Source organism: Chiloscyllium punctatum, chromosome 24 (assembly GCF_047496795.1).
Source record: "Chiloscyllium punctatum isolate Juve2018m chromosome 24, sChiPun1.3, whole genome shotgun sequence".
NCBI lineage: Eukaryota > Metazoa > Chordata > Chondrichthyes > Orectolobiformes > Hemiscylliidae > Chiloscyllium > Chiloscyllium punctatum.
Genome location: NC_092762.1, coordinates 71,354,345 through 71,368,407, shown reverse-complemented (window position 1 = coordinate 71,368,407; position 14,063 = coordinate 71,354,345). Strand labels below are relative to the sequence as shown.

The 14,063-nt window shown below is 38.7% G+C and overlaps 1 protein-coding gene across 2 annotated transcripts in view; it reads right to left on the bottom strand.

Moving 5' to 3' along the window:
* stk11 (serine/threonine kinase 11) overlaps positions 1-14,063 on the bottom strand; it is a 137,455-nt gene that overhangs the window by 50,556 nt on the left and 72,836 nt on the right. For both annotated transcript variants that reach the window (XM_072594161.1, XM_072594159.1), the window contains exon 8: positions 5,135-5,325. In XM_072594161.1, the coding sequence (XP_072450262.1) occupies positions 5,135-5,325 (191 nt within the window). The remainder of the gene's footprint in view (positions 1-5,134; positions 5,326-14,063) is intronic.

Genomic DNA, 14,063 nt, shown 5'->3' with positions numbered 1-14,063 from the left:
TCATGCCGTCATTGTTTCCTTTATTTAAATTAAGAAAGCTGACAATAATAGCTATAAAGAAAGACATCCAATAAGACATCATTTTTTACAACTACCAAATATCTCAAACTGCTTTACACGAATTGTGATGTAGCCATTGTTGTGATATCAAAAATGTGGCAGCCAATTTGCGCTCAAACTTCTACAAACAGAAGTGCGAGCATTGGAAAACTTGTACCGTTTATGACAGTTCATGGAGACTTGTGCCCTCACACACCCCATGCCTGTGGAGTGGTACCTCTCAAGCTATTCCACCTCTCTGTCTCTTCCCCCACAGAGAAAGATGCCTATGATCTACCGTGGACTATCGTGGTTAACCAATACTTTTTTTTTGTAATGTTGGTTGAGGGACAAGAATAGGTCAGGAATTGCTACCCTGCTTTCGTCAAAATAGCTGTTCACATCTACTAGTCATTTCATACCCAGTTGAACATCTCTTCCAAAAGACAGAACTTCCAACAATACAGAACTGCCTTAAGTACTGCACCTTAGCACCAGCCTTTATTTTTGTGCTCACTGAATTCAGAATGTTGAGATTCACTTAGCATGAAAGGAACATTTAACCTTACACTGTTGTATTTTCTTTACAAAGCCAGCCATGCATTTAAGATAATTGAATATGTAGTTAGTAGTAAAGATCAACAAAATAGCAGTTAGTTTTTAATGCCTACATAAGTCAAAAGAGTCATAATTAGCAGTTAAAACTATCCACTTAATTATAGATTAAGCTTCAATCTGCCTAAGAGCATAGAAATATGCCTTCTATTTAAAGAGGGACTGTTCAAACCCCATTAATGATCCACAACAGCAAGAAAATATTTGGATAAAGTGCCTACTTGATGATATTGCAGCACAACATCTTAAAAATATTTACTGTGAAATGAGAAATCATCTCCATCTCTCATCTTGAAAAGAAAAGCAGTGCTAATTCTTTTTTAAATATAAAGTTATAATCAAAACATGAGGTACAAACAGATGTCACTACCAACTGGAGACCCACAGGTACCAGACTTCCTATGGACTTTGCTTAGGTTTTCCCAAGAATGTCTCCACTGTGACAAAAATATTCATGTTTTAATATCATTGTTGTAAAGTTTATGACATTTCAGCTCCACCTTAATCCCTCGTGCATGTCCCAATCATCTATTCATGCTGTATAAAATGTAATTGAAAGAAGAATAATTACAACGTGGTTTAACTGTCCCATGACCAGTTGCTACTTCTGCTTGATAACATCACTGTTGCTTGAAGCCTGAAGATCTTAACTTTGTGTCAGATTCTAATTGTTACCAGGAGAAATTCAAACCAGAGATCATGAGATGGGTTCCGAAGAGATTTACCAGCATGTTTCCTGGTATGGAAGATTTGAGTTATAAAGAAAGACTATCTGGGCTGGGACATTTTTTCACTGGAGTGTAGGAGGTTGAGGGGCAATCTGATAGAAGTTTATTAAACAATGAGAGGTATAGATAAAGTTAATGTTAGTTGTCTTTTCCAGAGGATAGGGGAATTTCAAGACTAGGGGGACACATTTTTAAGGTGACAGGAAAGACATTTAAAAAAGACATTAAAGGTTTTTTTTTACATAGAGGGTGGTTTGCTTGTGGAATGAACTTACTGAGAAAGCGGTGGACGTGGGTACAATGACAATGTTTAAAAGACACTTGGATAGATACATAAAAAGGAAAGGTTCGGGGGGATATGAGCCAGGAGCAGGCAAGTGAAACTAGTTCAGTTTGAGATTATGTTCAGCATGGACTGGTTGTACCGAAGGGTCTTTTTCCATGCTGTTTGACACTATGGACCATAGTTCAAGGTCAGGTGCTGAGCATCTTCACTGATTGCAAATCCAAGACCCTTGTGTATACTTAGTTTCCCTATTCCTTTCTTCCAATCAATTTATTCCCCAAGCCTCGGGGAAACAAGCAACTCAACAGTAAAAGATATTGGGAATGCTTACAAAGGAAACATTCATTCTGCACTATTTAATACTTCATAAGATCAGGAAGAAGTTATTCAGTCACTTGAGCCTATTTTGCATTCAATCGATCACTACTAATCTGGTTGCCAACTCCATTTGATCCTTTGATCTATATCATTTGCGTACCAAAAATCAGTCTGCGTTGAGTCTATTTTGAAATTTCAACCGAAATAAAGTGCATGGCCTTTTGGGGACTGCAGTCCCAGAGTTCCACTGGCTACTGTGAGATAAAGTGCTTCGTGATTTCGCCATTTGCCACAATTCTCTTCTAGAAGCATACTCAATTCAGTGATAGCTTTGATTGGTTTCAGAGCAAGGAAAGTATCTTCTTTTCTGCCACACAATTTCCCTTCATTAGGATTCAACATGAATATCTTCAAAGCTAAGACTGCATCAAAAACTAGGTGATAAAATAGTGACTTCCACCCCTGCAACTGACTCACTCAACCCACATATTATTGTGAATACTTGAAACAGAATATGTCCATAATTTCATATAAATATTTATTGGAAACTACATTTTCTTTAACATATTGAGCATATTCTGCTTTAATGATGAAATATTTGAGCACTATGAAAAATCGTGATAATATGATGAAAAACCTCCAAATCTCTCCACCACAAATTCCTCACACTATTTTGGGTCTCAAATTGTCACTGACTAATTTGCTAAGAATCTGGAAAGAATAGAAATGGTCCTGTGAAGTTGTTTATCGGTGTAGCTCAAATCATTAAAAAACTTCACAGGACCATTTCTATTCTTTTCGATCCTGGGTGAAGCATGAAACAATAATGTCTAGTCATTAACACTTCCAAAACAGGGAGCGCCGTGGAGATTTGCAGAAAATGAGGTATAACATCACTACGAAACACAGAAAAACACTAAGTAGGGAAGCAGGCTAACAGGATTGAAAGAAAACACCATAGCAGTAGATTCTACTTGCATGAACCTCATGCTATAGCAACGATACATAAAAGGCAAGTAAAAAAGGTAGTTTCCTTCTGTCAACCTGGTGTCTTCCATGCAAGAAAACTCAATGGCTGAATTTTAACATCCTGAAAATAGTAGTCAGGTGAGATGCTAACATTTTACACATCACAAACCTGGCCTCAACCCACCTACATCCAGGTTTAATGGAGGTAAGACAACCCAAGTTGCGGTTTAGCAGGTGAACTATTTTAATGAGGCTAGCAGCTCCTGATTCAATCTGCTTTACAGATTTCACCAAGTGCCTACACCTCAAGATTGGCAGGGCAGATTTGGAGGAGTTATGGACCTTTGCAGGATTCCCCTGAGCCAAATTGAGCATGAATGCTTCCCTGAGCACTTTGCCACTTCCTTGCTCAAAGGAGGAATGGATCTGCTAGCCAAGTTACAGAGAATTTCTTGTTTAGTGAAAAATGCCATTGGCCAGGGATGAAGGCAAGTTTCATTTAGACATCCTAATAAAACACTGATGACCTTGTTTTTAGCCACATTAAAATTGAATCTGACAGCCAAACACAAAACATCATTCGCTGTTAATGAGGCACCCAATCTAACAAAAGGTTGCTTTACTTGATTACTGGCTGAATATACCGAAACATAAGCTTGCAGTTTGTTACATAGATAAGCAACATTATCAATGGTTGTTAATTTCTTACTTATAAACACTAAATCTAGTACTTCTATACAAAGCTAAAGCGATTTCATGGACATGGAAATTATGATTTCAATATTAATTATCAAGCAGTGATTCCGCAAAGCGCCTAATATCTACTTCAAATCTTTCTGCAGAACATTCTCTGAATATAGCACAAAAACAAGCAAATTTCTTTGTAAAGTTTCATAGCATTATAATGTAGTTAGCCAAGAATGGAAATGTTTGTGGGTCCTAACATTTGATTAACATGACAAAGGTCTAATGTCACAGCAAATTACAGATATCGTATTACTTAAGTCATTCAAGTTGCTGCTTTTCAAAAAAAAATAAAATGCAGCTCATCCACAAATACATCCACAATGGGCACATTATCAGAACACAGAAACACTGGAAAAATCTGCTTGTATTATTTTAGTTGGTGGCAAATCTTTGCCTTTCTGATAAGGAAAGCTAAGTAAATGAGCAACAATACTTTGCGGCTCATAATAATTACTTAATTAGATTTGTTATATTGTAGAGAATGCATGTGGTGCCCATTTGAATCTATACATATCTGCAGGTTTCATTTGCTACTAGACTTTAAAATGCCAATTAAACAATCTGAAAATAAAAGAGCATCAGAAAACAAATCATTTTAATCACTTTCACCAAATCATTGATGAAAACAGCAAACCAAGCAAACGAAAGCTTCTCACAGAACTCTTAATCCTTTTATCATCAACAGATGGGTCAATCATCTAAAGATTTTCCAATACCTCGCCAGCTTTGCCATAAGAAATCAGTTTCTTAAAAAAGGCTAAATCTAGTTGAAGATTTCAGGGGGCTTCAAGAGATTATCTAAGAACTACTGCTCCAGTATCAAGTGCAAATTAGTTATTTCACTTTCTGAACTTCATGCCAACAGAAACAGGCTGTGAGATTAAGGTGTCATAGTCACTTACTAACTACATTCAAAAGGTTTCAAGACAACAAAAAACTTGAACTGTGAAACTGACCTTCTGATATGCATAATTCAGAGTTAAAAATCTTTGAAATTCCATAGAAGGTACAAATAAAGCCAAAGTACTATTTGAAACACTGTACTTTGAACAAAAGCATTAATATATTTCAATGTCTCAGATTTAGTACCAGCACATTAAGTAATCATACAAAGCACTCAAGAGTAGAAAAGACCCTGCATGACTCCAGAAAATTCCTTACCAAATTGTTCACAAGGTGTAAACTACAACTTAACTTAATCAGTAAATCATATCAATCTACAATAGCAAAATATTGCAGATACCAGAATCACAAAATAAAATGCTGCAAATGGTCAGCCCCTGTGGCAGCATATACAGAGAGAAATAAAAAAAGTGTTAACATTTCAGGTCAATGACCTCAAATATTAATTCATACTAAACTACTATTTCCTGAGAGATTACGTATTGATTAATTTGGATCAAAAGTAACAATTGTGAGATTAGTTACATACCTGGTACTGTAAAATCCTGAGTATAAATTATTTCATCTTCATTGAACAGATCTTCATCATCTTCATCATTATAACCATGCAAGTCTTCCAGGTAAGGCACCACTGTCATGCTTCTCCACTTGTCCTTGGTCTCTGGGCTTGGAGGAATAGGAACAAGATTTTCTGCCTGAGGGTGTTTTTTCCGAAACCAACTATATTTCAGAAAGAAAAAGGTCATTAGCTTAAAAAGGTGATATTAGAAAGATTCTGTACTTTCTTCTCCCCAATAATGTAATTTAAAAGTTTAATTTTTCTGGAAAATTCAAATTCACCTCACAAGAAGGATAGTTTTATGTAGACAATTAAGTCACATAACTGAGTGGTTCTAACTTCTGTACTAAAATCTGTTACATCTGGTTTGGGAGCCTAGTCATGTTGGAGAATAATCCCTCTTCCTAAGTAGATTTGCTTTTGGGAAAGTGGATGGGTAGATTTATAGAGAGACAAATAAGTTTTTTGAAAAATTTCTGAAAAGTCCTCTTGGCTTCTCCCAGTATTGTTCACAACAGTAAGTCCCGACTACAAATCCTGTCCGTTTCCACTACTGAAATTAATGTGAAGGTGTTTTCCTGTTTTTACGTTTGTTCACTGAGCTGGTAGATTTGTTCCCAGATGTTTTGTCACCATTGTAGGTAACATCATCAGTGAGCCTCCAATGAACCGCTGGTGTTCTGTCCCGCTTGCCATTTATTAGTCTTGGTCTGTTGTTGTGGGTGATATCATTCACGGTTCTTTTTCTGAGGGATTCGTAAATGGGGTCCAAATCAATGTATTTGTTCATGGTGATCGGTTCGAATGTCAGGCCTCTACAAATTCCCATGTGTGCTTTGTCTAGCCTGTCCCAGGATGGATGTATTGTCCCAGTCAAATTGGTGTCCCCTTACCTCTGTGTGTATGGATACTAGTGATAGTTGGTCATGTGTTTTGGTAGCTACTTGGTGCTGATGTATCCTGGTGGCTAGTTTCCTGCCCATCTGTCCAATGTAATGTTTTTTGCAGTCCTTGTAAGGTATTTTGTGTATGATGTTCATTCTGCTGGTTGTTGGTACAGGGTATTTTAAATTCATCAGGAGATGTTTCAGTGTGATGGCAGGTTTGTGGACTACCATGATGCCAAGGGGCCTATCATCTCTGTGATGTCTTTAATGTATGGCAGGGTGGCTAGTCTCTAGGCTTGTTGAGTTTTCTTGTTTAGGTCTGTTGTGCAGGAATCGGCAGACTGTGCTTATCGGGTATCCTTTGTTCCTGAATACATTGTATAGGTGTTTTTCCTCTGCTTCTTGCAGTTCCTGGGTGCTGCAGTGCATTGTGGCTTGTTTAAATAATGTCCTAATGCAGCTGTTTGTTGGTGTTGGGATGATTGCTTTAGTAGTTGAGTATCTGGTCAGTGCACGTGTCTTTGCTGTAGATGCTGATATGCAGCTCTCCATTGGCTTTTTGTCTTACTGTGACATCTAGGAAGGGGTGGCTGTTGTTGTTGTTCTCGTCCCCTTTGATGAACTTTATACCAGTAAGGATGTTATTTATGTGTTTGTGGGTTTCTTCTAATATGTTGCGTTCCGTGATGACAATAGCAGACCCAAAACTTGGGCTGGATCGGGAAGGACTGTTCGTTTTAACCACTGCATAACTGCTTCTGCTAAAAATCCTGATATTCACGATCTCATAAGCATCCCATTGATTTGTTTGTAGATCTTGCCATTGAAGGTGAAGTGGGTTGTGAGGTACAGGTCTACTAGTTTGGGGGGTGCTGTCCTTGCTGATAAAGTTGGTGCTGAACCAGGTGTGTGTCCTTGGTTTAGCCAGCAGTGAGGCCAGTGTTTCTTTGGCTAGGGTGATGTTTATTTATGTGATTAGGGCCCTCACGTCGAAGGAAACCACAACCTCATCGTTCTCTACCTTGGTGTCTTTCATGATGTTAGGGAATTTCAAGGTGGAGTGGATGGAGTGGCTTGAGTCTTCTACTGGGCATTTCCGTTCCTTTGCTAGTCTGTATGCCAGTATATCATGAAGTGAGACTATGGGTCTGAGGGGGGGGCCCTTGTTTATGTATCTTTGGTAATCTGTAGAAATGGGGTCTGTTGGATTCTTCAGGTTTCCTTCTTTGGAGGTCTGTCTTGTTAATTTGTGAAGTTTCCTCAGGGGTGCTATAATATGGTTTTCTAGCTGTGGAGTCTGGTCCATCGCCACCTGTTGGTAGGCATTCGTGTGTTTGCTTTTTCAATGTATTGTGTTCTGTTCAGGATGACGGTTATGCACCCTTTATCTGCCGGTAGGATTATTTCATTTCTGTCTTTTCTGTGTCCTTCCAGGGCTTTCCTTTCCAGTGTGTTGAGGGTGTTCCCATCTTTCTTTCTTTCTGCTTAATGTTGCTGCTACAGTCTGTCTGATGGACTGCTGGATTTCTTCTGTAAGTCCATTGTCTTTCAGGGTGGATTCCAGTGCTGCTAGGAAGTCCTTTTTGGCCACATTCCAGTCGCAGTGGTTGAAATTCACCACTCATACTAGGACAGCTTTTTCCATGTCTAAGGGTGATCAGTATACAGGTTCTTTATCCAAGTCTCTGAATTATACATGTGATTGCTATGTGTGAGCTTGGCCAGTTTTTCTCGTAGGGTTAGACATTTCTTTGACTTGGTCCGCTGCTATTTAGTGTTGATGGCTCGTTCTAGTGTACTTGTCCTTTCATGGTCAGTCACATTAGTGTACGGAGTTTTTTTGGTGCAAAATTTCTCATTCATATTTGTGGAGGAGTCGGTTGTGGGCATCATTTATCATTTCTTGTAGCATCCTGCAGCTGTTCTGTTCTGCTCTTCTTCTGGCCTGTGGGGTGTTGAGATATGGTTTGTATTTGACACGTCACTAGATCCCGAAACAGAGGAAGGAGGGACACCAGTTAAACTGGGACAGGCTAAACAAAAGACATGCATGGGTATGCCTACAGGCCTGGCATTCAAACTAGAACTCCATGATTTGGACTCCATTTACCAACCTCTCAAAAACAAAACCGTAAGTGATATCACTCACCACAACAAACCAAGATACACAAATAGCAAACAGGACCGAACACCAGCGCTTCATCAGAAGCTCACTAATGTTATCTAGCATAATGATGAAACATCTGAGAACAAATCTACCAGCTCAGTGAGCAAACTTACAACCTGATCCACAACGTACAAATCTTCTCTAAAATCGCAAGATGTTTTCCTGTTGGGGAGGAAGTGGAAAGAGAGAGAAAACAATAAATCAGAAGTCACATAACAGACATGCCAGCTTGAAGTTTACTTTCAGCGGCGCAGCAAGGACACTTGCTGCTGACCTCTAAATTTCTGGCAATTTCGCAGGCAGGAGGTTCACTTCTATTGTTTTCCAGTGGTATTGCAACTATTTGCAGTAGTTACGTCTCATTCCCAGCATGGAGCCAGAATGATATCATCAGACTATCCAAGCTGCCAATCACAAAAATATCAAAGCTATCAAAAACAGGAAGAGGGAACACTAAAAACTTTTGTTTATGCAATGAATAAACTAAAGATTATGACATATGTATGGATGAAGGCAGAAGCTAACATATCTTGAAGAAGCTTATCTTGGAATAACCATTTTAAAATAAGTTAAAAACAAAGTCAACTAATTAATCCACAATTGTAAAATTATCCTTTCAGAATCAGTTTTGTTGATCAAAATTTGGGGAATCACAGCAATATTAAAAATCCAGCTACACATGATTAAGCAAGATGCAACTTTTTATGGGTCAACTAATAATGTGGGAGTGAGCAAGCTTCTGTCCTCTGTGATTATGAGTTTAGGTTAAATGTGCGGATGAAGACGACAACAGAGTCTATTTGGAGCCCTGAGCAACAGACTACAGCTTTAAGCTTTTTCACAATTTGTGCACACATGACATCCCAAAAGTAGTCAGTTTTCAAAGGATTATGATTATGAATGCTGATAGTTTGATTCCTCCTAACACCCCCTCAATCAACATCTAGGCCAGAATATATGCTGAAGGAGTTAATTTGGGAATTCATGCAAGATAAATTTATAATTACATTGTGCAAGACATACTATCTATAGCCTATCCCCAATCTAAGAATTGGGAATTAAAAAACAAGCTGCAAACATAGGCACAATGCACAGCTTTGGAATGCATAAAAGCAGCTAGGAAGGAAATTAAAGATACAAACCTGTGGAGTACTGTAGTAAATAATGCAAACCAAAACAAGTATACACCAGACATTTTAGCCAGTTGAGGGGCATTGTTTGTTCACAATTAACATTTCAAACATTTTTTTTTGGCAGAGGCAAATTTCCCTGGAGGGTAAATTATAATGCTGTTAAAGTCTCTCTTTGACTGATCCATAATGTCAAAATTAATTTGACATCCTGTGTGCAAGGTGCCTTCATTTTCTAGTCTTTCACTAATCCGTCATCAATTAATTCAGTTACCCTTGGGCTGACAGCCTTCAAATAGGAAGTTACTGATTTTAAATGCCTTCTCTTAATGAGGGACCCGTGAGAAACAGCTGGCTTGTGAAGTACTGAAAGCACAGTAATTAATATTAAATGATTACAATTCAAGCAACTTCATCAGCTATTCTGCACAAGTATGACTTCAAAAGGATTGGGTCATCACGCAATATTTAACTAATTTAGTGTAACATTTAAGTATATAAAAAGAGAGGTCAAGTGCAACCATGTATTAAAGTACAAATGATATCTATAAAAACTCATGATTTTGACTTTCAGAAACCTCAAAGCATTGATATAGAAATAATGTATTAGTAATTGTATTTGGAAAGATAAGGAATAATTAGGAATAGTCAACATGGCTTTGTGCGTGGTAAATATTGTCTCATGAACTTGATTGAGCTTTTTTTGAGGAAGTGACAAAGAGGATTGATGAGTGGTGGACGTGATCTATATGGACTTCAGTACGGCATTCAACAAGGTTCCCCATGGGAGACTGGTTAGCAAGGTTAAATCTCATGGAATACAGGGAGAACTAGCCATTTGGATACAGAACTGGTTTAAAGGTAGAAGACAGATGGTGGTGGTGGAGGGTTGCTTTTCAGACTGGAGGCCTGAGACCAGTGGAATGTCACAAGGATCGGTGTTGGCTCCACTACTTTTTATCATTTATATAAAATGATTTGGATGGGAACATAGGCAGTATAGTTAGTAAGTTTGCAGATGACACCAAAATTGGAAGAGCAGTGTAAAGCGAAAAAGGTTACCTCAGATTACGACAGGGTCTTGATGAGATGAGCCAATGGGCTGAGGAGTGGCAGATGGAGTTTAATTTAGATAAAAGCGAGATGCTGCATTTTGGGAAAGCAAATCTTAGCAGGACTCACACACTTAATGGTAAGGTCCTAGGGAGTGTTGCTGAACAAAGACACCTTGGAGTGCAGGTTCATAGCTCCTTGAAGGTAGAGTCACAGCTAGATAGGACAGTGAAGGCGGCATTTGGTATGCTTTTCTTCAAGGGTCAGATTACTGAGTACAGGAGTTGGGAGGTCATGTTGCAGCTGTACAGGACATTGGCTCGGCCATTTTTGGAATATCGCGTGCAATTCTGGCCTGCTGCCTATTGGAAAGATGTTGTGAAACTTGAAAGGGTTCAGAAAAGATTTACAAGGATGTTGCCAGGGTTGGAGGATTTGAGCTTTCGGTAGAGGCTGAATAGGCTGGGGCTGTTTTCCTTGGAGCAGAGGCGGCCGAGGAATGACTTCAGAGATTTATAAAATCATGACAGGCACAAATAGGATAAGTAGACATAAATAGGGCGAGAGAGTCCAGAACTAGAGGGTGTAGGTTTACGGTGAGAGGGTAAAGATATAAAAAGGGGCAACCTTTTCCACACAGAGGGTGGTATGTGTATAGAATGAGCTGCCAGAGGAAGTGGTGGAGGCTGGTACAATTGCAACATTTAGAAAGCATCTGGATGGATACATGAATAGAAAAGGGTTTAAGAGGGATATGGGCTAGGTGCTGGCAAATGGGACTAGATTAGGTTGGATATCTGGTCGGCATGGACGAGTTGGATCGAAGGGTCTGTTTCCGTGCTGTACATCTCCATGACTGCATGACCATATCATGCAGCATGTTTCCAATGTTTTTTTGAAATTGTTCTGATCTATTACCACTTTGGTCTATATACAAAGCTTAACTCAAAATTTTACAAATTCAAAGTCTATTGTAAAAGTAGACCGCTTAAATCTTCCAATGAATTAAAACTTTCTGACATCATTCTGTTCACGTCACCTTGTACTCGCATGCATATTCCTTCAAAATACAATACCTTAAAATGGGAAGCTTTATTTTAAAGGGTTGTACAGCAGTTTTGAAATTTTTATGTAGAGAAATTTGGAAAACAATAACTTACCACAAACAAACATTTTATACTCCCATGTGTCATCCAATGATACAAAGACAACAATTTGCATATTTTAGTGCTCTATTTGTGCAGTTAGTTCCTCATAACCCTCTAATACCATAGGAAAGAAATACACAGGGGAATAAAAAAGCAAGAACACAAACACACATGAGAGATAACAAGGAGAGGGGGAGAAAAGGACAATTCTGTCCATCTACAGTCATATAGAAAACCATTTCCTCAAAGGAGACTTGGGATAAAGTTATAACACATAAAATACTGCTTAATGTAAGGCAAGAGAGAAAATGCTTTAAGAAACTCCCTCCCCATTGCTATTCCTCCACCCTACCAAACACGGAATTCAAACCCTTCAACACCTCTTGCTAGTGAGTGGCTTTAAGATTCTTAAGCACTTGTCACTGGTTTGTTGGCAATAAAGAATGGAGGAAAAGTAATGCATGCTCAATATGATATGGCAGTAAAGTTCAGAGCAAGTAACAATAGCGAACAATAAGAAAGGTATGGAAATGCTTGTCCCATCTTCCTGCCTTACACGAAAACAGAAAAGGAAGAAAGAGAGAAAATGAGGCATAGGAGGAGATAAGAATTAGTGAATGAGAAAGGAATGAAAGGTTTGGGGGTGGGGTGGGGGTGGGGGGGGGGGGCAGCAAAAGATAATGGCTTAGTGATATTTTCATTGCTCTCGGGTTCCAGAGACCTAGATAATGTTCTAGTAACTGGAGTTCAAAGCCTATCATGGCAAATGGTAAAATTTTAACTGAATAGTATCTAGAATTAAAAGTCTAATGATGATCGAGAAATTGTAATTGTCATAAAATCCCACCTGGTTCACTAATATACTTTAGGGAAGGAAAACTACTGACCTTACCTGATCTGGCCTAACTTGATTCTAGATCCACATGATGGTCAACTCTTAACTGCCTTCTAAAATGACTCACCAAGTTGGATCATAACAACTAAAAATCTCAAGAAAGGAAAGAAACTGAACAGAACACATGGCATCAACCTAGGCACCGTAAACACCAAATTCAACCCTGTTGGCGCGGCAAAATATTTCTTAGCATCTGGGAGCTAGTGCAAAAATTGAGAGAGCTGGCTCACTAATCAAGGAATAGCCTGATATTCATACCTCTCAGTATCATACCTCTCAAATATGATCCTCGACAATATCACCATCATCTACAAGCAGGACAGAGCCAGCAGAGATGCTGCACTGGTATAGTGAAGAGTGCATTGCCCTGGAAGTTCTCGACATTGACTCCTTACCCTTCAAGTCTCAATGCATCAGGATAAACATGAACAAGTAAATCTCCTGCGGATTATCACATTTGCTGATAAATCAGAACTACTCCATATTGAACACTTTAGAGGAAGTGTTGAGGGTGTCAACGGCACAGAATGCACTCTGGGATTTCAACATCTATCACCAATAGTGGCTCATTAGCACCACTACTTACTGAGATGGTTGAATTCTAAAGGATAAGGCTGCTAGACTGAGTCAGTGACAGATAGTGAGGAAAGTCAACAAGTGGGAAAAACATATGATCTCATCCTCACCAATACTCCTGCTGCAAATGCACTTGTCTATGACAATATCAGTAAGAATGAATACTGCACAGTCCTTATGTAGATGAAGTCCCATGCTTACATTGAGAATACCCACCACGTTGTCCAAATTAGAAAGACTTCAAACAGATCTAGCATCCGTGAGGTGCTTGGTCCATCAGCAACTGGAGAATTATATTCCAACCACAAGACAGGGAGAAAAATTACCACTGTGTGCAGTAAACACTATAATCTGGCAGTGTTTGTGGTGCAACACAATGTGGTGGGGTGTTTTCTATCAGGTTACAAAGCTGAAGGATATTATAATTCTAGTGTTCAAAATAAGAAAGAATTTAATAGATAAATTAATTTTATAACTACAGCCAGATCAGTTACGAATGAAATTAGGAAACGCATTTTCTTTTAACCCAAGCCTAATGAGAATTTGGATCAACACATGGGTTGCAGTTGGTAAGCCACTTGATATTTTCATTGTTGAGATTAAAAGTACCAAAGGACGTAGAGGTAGTTAATGGAGATTATGCAAATTTACCATGTTATGACAAGAGAGTCACAGGGTTGCAGGGCAAAATGACTATCCCAGATTCGCCATTCTGATACAGCCTTATGGTTTTGTAATATTATTATATCAATACTACTCATATTTGAGTAAATTGTTTAATAGTTTAATTTCTATCTAGTTTGCTTACTATTTATAGAGTCAGTCAGAGATGTATAGCAAGGAAAAAGACTATTTGGTCCAATTTATACATGGCGACCAGAATCCTAATCTAATCTAGTCCCACCTGCCAGCACGTGGCCCGTATCCCTCTAAAACCCTTCCTATACACATAACCATCCAGAGACTGTTTAAATGTTACAATTGTACCAGCCTCCACCACTACTTCTGGCAGCTCATTCCATAGAGGCACTACCCTGTGTGAA